General features: G+C 31.6%; 1 protein-coding gene across 1 annotated transcript; it reads right to left on the reverse strand.

The window, feature by feature from the left end:
* Window positions 1–1,079: 1,079 nt before the first annotated feature.
* LOC110712006 (calcineurin subunit B-like) lies at window positions 1,080–4,871 on the reverse strand. Its single transcript, XM_021890436.1, has 5 exons — window positions 4,568–4,871; window positions 4,347–4,471; window positions 4,136–4,232; window positions 3,087–3,178; window positions 1,080–1,698 (listed from the first exon to the last, which is right to left on the reverse strand). The coding sequence occupies exons 1-5, from the start codon at window positions 4,635–4,637 to the stop codon at window positions 1,357–1,359; spliced, it is 726 nt and encodes a 241-aa protein (XP_021746128.1). The 5' UTR covers window positions 4,638–4,871; the 3' UTR covers window positions 1,080–1,356.
* Between the last annotated feature and the right edge of the window lie 254 nt (window positions 4,872–5,125).

Genomic DNA, 5,125 nt, shown 5'->3' on the forward strand with positions numbered 1-5,125 from the left:
GTTATTAGATTTGATTTTGACTGATTGTTTCAATTTAAATTCAATTGTTGTTTTTACAAATTTACGACTCTTTTTGGGTTTGTATTTTGTGATTTTATTTGTTTGATGTTGATGATTGATCGTTAGGTTTTATGTATACCATTCGCCCATTATATACATAAGTGGGTACCCAAAACCGAAATCGGTATCCGGTGATTCCAATTCTAAGTCCTTAATTTTAGGACCTGGTTTAACAAATTTCAATTCCGGTTCCAGATTTAGGACCCCGTCCCAACCAATTCCGCGTCTGGGTCCTAAAATTTTGACCGGTTACCCAATTTGCTCACCCCTAGTAATTATTAGTAATTTGGTCATGATCATGTGGTATTATTGTTGAATGATATCATAATAACTATATTATAAATTCTAAATTTTCATTATTGGATATCATATTGGATACCCGATAATCGTTCCTAAAATTCGGGTACCCGAAGTTCAAGTAATGGATATCATTTTTATTGTTATTGGTTATCGGGTATCCGAACTGATAGTGTAACAGTGCGGGAACCTGTTTCATGCTCACCCTTAATAATTACTAATCATTTAAATTATGAAGTGATTACGATGTAAAGTAAGAGTTTAGATTTTGGATAAATAGATTTACGTAGGAAAAAAAAAATTGCTTATCGGATCGAATTACCGTTAATTTTAAAATGATACCCAATAACCGTACCCGATAATAAATTATCGGATCGAGTACCTGAATTGTTGTGGTTATTGAGACGGGTACCTTAATTTTCGATTCGGATTTTCAGATAATTTTGGTTAGCCCTACTTGTTAAATAATCTAATCAATATACATGGTTAGTGTTAAATACTATAGTAGCATACTAGTCATTTTATTACTTATTTTAATTTATATTCTGAGTGTTTTTATATTATTATATTTACTAAAAAATACGGAGTAAAATATTCCGTATAATACAATTTGATTCTTTGTAACTATTCTCATTACTACTTACCCACGTGATTTTACACTTTTCTTAATCTTTGTGAAATATTAAAAACGGACACTTAATTTTGGGACGAGAGAATATAAAATTGCGTCAAATTTTTTGAAAGAAAGGGTTCATAGGAGTAACAAGAGACACTAAACTTAGAAACACTCGAGTAAGATTATTATTCATACGATAATATACGCTTTATGTTTTCAAATAAATCAGTCTCAACTTCTAAGCCATACAATAATATAGCATAAAAAACCAACTTCTCACCAAACCATACAATAAGATAACATTATTAATCCTACGATAACATACGCCTTACATTATTACTCTCACCAAACCATACAATGCAGCATAAAAAAAAGCAGCTTCTCTAAATGCCCAACCTCTTCTTTAACTCAAAAATAAACTCATAAACCTTGTTTTGGTCAGGAAGAGCTTTAGCCACACTTTCCCTTTGCATGCACCTCTTAGCCCATTCAATGATCTTTGGGAAAGATTCTTCAATCTTGAAGTTGGCCAATGTTTCATAGGCGTGAAACCAACTATAGAATGGGATGAAAACGACATCAACAAACCCAAATTCATCTCCTCCAAAGTAAGATTTGTTCCCTAACTCTTGCTCCAATACCTTCAAATGCTCAATGAATTCCTTCTTCGCCGCCTCTTGATCTTCGCCTTTAGTGGTCCAAACTCTCCTCCTAGTATCGTATATCTGTACAAATGTTAGTCATTTGATAAAATGTTGAACATACATCTTCATCTAACTTAACATATAAATTATTACAAAATGAACCTATTTCAACTAGCTAGAGTAGTGGTAGTGAAAATCAAACTCACCATTTTATAATTAGGTAGACTTCGTAATTTCCTACTTGTTTTTTCCATTCGAATTAATAAATACTCATTTATAATTACCATAACTACTTTTAATCGAAATCCTTTAATTATTGATTTTAAACACAATAATAATCTCCGATCAGACCGCTTGACAAGAGACGGGCTAATAAAAATAAAAAAAAAGTTAAAATTCTTAAGAGTTACCTTCTTCTCAACAAAATCAGCCTAAAAACGAGCTTGAGCCCTACGATAAGGATCAGAAGGCAACAAAGTAGCTTTATCAGACCAAACTTCATCAATGTATTCAACAATTATAAGAGACTCACAAACCGGTTTATTATTATGAACAAGACCCGGTATCTTTTTATGAACCGGATTCATCTTAAGTAGTAATTCACTCTTATTCTTCAAATCTTGTTCACTGTATTCATATTTCACTCCTTTTTCAGCTGATGCTATCCTCACTCTCATCCCAAATGGACTTGCCCAAAAATCCAACAATTGTACTACATTATCTGTTGCCCTTTTTTTTTTTTTTTTTTTTTTTTTGTGGAGTAAAAGAAAGGGAGTTGTGTTTTTAATAAGGTGTTTTTGATAACGTGGGTTTGAAGGGTATTTATAAAGGGTTTTGGAGAGTGAAGGAAAATTGTGGAGATCCTGGGTTGATGGATGATGATCCTACATTGTTGCATGTAAATTAGTTTTTCTTAATATAAAAGACAATAAAGATTTGAAACAATATTTTAATTAAATATATACTGAGTATATAAAGAAGGACAATGGTAATATAGGGGAAAAAATATAATAGTAGATTATATATCTTATAAGAAGATTTGTCAAAAAAAAAAATGGATAGAAAGTTTCCCATAATATATGTTTATAAGTAATATTTAAAATATTACTTTATTTGATTTATATATGAAAGAATAATAATAATTAATAAAAAAAGCTGGAAGAAAAATATTATAGGGATCGGGAATCAAATATCTCTAATTATGAATACTTGTGGCCTGGTAAAAAAACAGGTAATTAACTGGTAAAGAATAAAATTATATATGCTATGTATAATATAGGTATTTATCGTGCAATGGAAAAGTAACTGGTAAAGAATAAAACAGAAAAAAAAAGTTCTGTTAAATTAAGCCAACCATCTTTAGTAGTTTTCACCATTGGAAATTTTATACAGGTCATGGCATTTGTGTCAAACCGCATGAACTCTGTATAAAAAGCAAAGAATGAATGTAGTTGTAAAACTGTCCATACCTCTCTTTGCTCAGCCATATCACTAAGAACTTCTATAATGTCATTGAAAGTCACCTTCCCATTACCATCCGAGTCATAAACCTTGAAAATAACTGCAAAAGAGACAAGAGAATTTGTTTACTATAGCTGCTCACTGAAATTTGGAGCTTACACAGGTGTCATTTAACAAATTGTTATGTTGAAAGGGGCATTAATACAAGTACCACAGAAGAGTTAATAATCATTCTTTTAAAGGATTTAATGTAGAAGAGGGAGAGAGAATCTACAAAATAATCACACATTAAGATAAGGTGATAGTCACTGATTAACTCAATGACTGATAATCTAACCAGATTCTCAAATACTTAACTACACATCTATAAACAAAAAGGATTTATCTTTCTTTTTACTAATTTTCTTTTACTTCCTCAGTACATTTTAATTGCATCATTTGGGGTCTACAACAACTTATTTCAAAATTTGAGGTCTACTAACGTGCCACAAATTCTTGGCCTCACAAAGGCAAAGTAAATAGAAGCTGGTTCCAGGAAGAAATAATGTTAATTGAGTCTTTGGCTCTTAGCTCTTAAAGATTTATTGTCTAAAAATTTATACAAAGGGTGCCAGATTGTCACCTCAGCCATGGGTGGAAGCCATGGTATTCACTTGGTGTCATTCTAATTATGTATAATATCTTAACGATGAAAATCACTAGTCAACTTAGAAAACCCCTATGATATCTTGGCCCCACAAAATAAAATCCTTCTTCTCAGAAAACAATATTTCAATCCATATGCAATCCTAAAGTAAACAAAAACAGGAAGGATACAGTCATACAGCCCATCAAGTTTTTAAAATTAACTCAAAAAAATAGGATAGGCTGTTCTGCTAGCCATAATGTTGACCGAACCTTATTCCATTTACAAAGACTGAGATATTACTCAAGCAGCAGAACAATCAAAATTATGAGGTAGCACTCTTGCCTAGAAGATGAAGACAACAACTAATTGAGATAACCATTAGCAATCCCCGATAAACATAAATCTATCCGATCAAAATCGAAAACTTACGGGCAGCTTTCTGCTCAATGCTTGCTTTGGCACTAAATGCAGATAAGAATACAACAAAATCCTTAAAATTTAAACCATCAACCATCTTCAACAACCTCTGCATAAAGACACACCACGAATTCATAACATCAATTCCGCGAAAAAATCCTAATTAACAGTTAATTCATAATAGGCAACACGAGTATGATATCAAAATCTACACACTCAATACCTGAGCTAAAGGGTTCATTGCAAACTCCGGCACAGACATAAATTCATCGGATGAAATAAAACCTTTGGCAGTCCGATCAAGTTGACAAAATCTTTGATACAAAGAAACTATCTCTTGCTGATTGACTATATTAAAACAATAGCATATATCATATTTCATTGAATCATGACAAAATTTAGCATTCTACAAAATATAAGAGAAAATCAAAATAAACCCCATACACAATTTATTGCAGTGTTCTTGAACTTCTTCAATATCATATTGGGTAAGCGTTGATGGAGCATTACCCATTTGCTTCCTTCTCAATCTGTGATGCTTAGTCAAGCAAAAAAATAAAAATTAAAAACAACCCACTAATTATCATCGAAAACATCCCAAAAAAAATTATAGGAAAATAAAAAATTAAGCACGCCCTCTAAATTATAACTATCAAATAGATGCATTGAAACTTGAAAAGCACCCTTCAATTGAAATCCATAAAATGAAAATCGAGATTTACCAAAACAGCAATTCCTTCAGGATTGTATTAAATGATAAATGATTATCGTTAAAGTTGAGGTAAAATGAGCTTGACCACTATTTTACAGAATTGGGACTTTTTAGAGAAGAATTGTAAATATGTAATAGAAAGCTTCAGTCTTGGAGAAATTGGGAAGTGCTCTGATATTTTGTTGATTGGAAATTTTTGTGGGATGATACCAAAGTTGCTGGGAAATACTGTGATGAAATTTATGTATAGGTAGAAAATTGTATGAAAAAGTATGAGGGTGATTTACCTG

Source organism: Chenopodium quinoa, unplaced genomic scaffold, assembly GCF_001683475.1.
Source record: "Chenopodium quinoa cultivar QQ74 unplaced genomic scaffold, ASM168347v1, whole genome shotgun sequence".
NCBI classification, from domain to species: Eukaryota; Viridiplantae; Streptophyta; class Magnoliopsida; order Caryophyllales; family Amaranthaceae; genus Chenopodium; species Chenopodium quinoa.

Bases quoted from the DNA above. Each gene is read 5' to 3' on its own strand.
- LOC110712006 (XM_021890436.1), bottom strand. From the start codon at position 4,637: ATGGGTAATGCTCCATCAACGCTTACCCAATATGATATTGAAGAAGTT. The intron at 3,179-4,135 runs GTAAGTTTTCGA...TCTCTTTTGCAG, and splicing joins CATTGAGCAGAAAGCTGCCC to TTATTTTCAAGGTTTATGAC. The intron at 1,699-3,086 runs GTATGGACAGTT...ACATTTGTACAG, and splicing joins ATATGGCTGAGCAAAGAGAG to ATATACGATACTAGGAGGAG.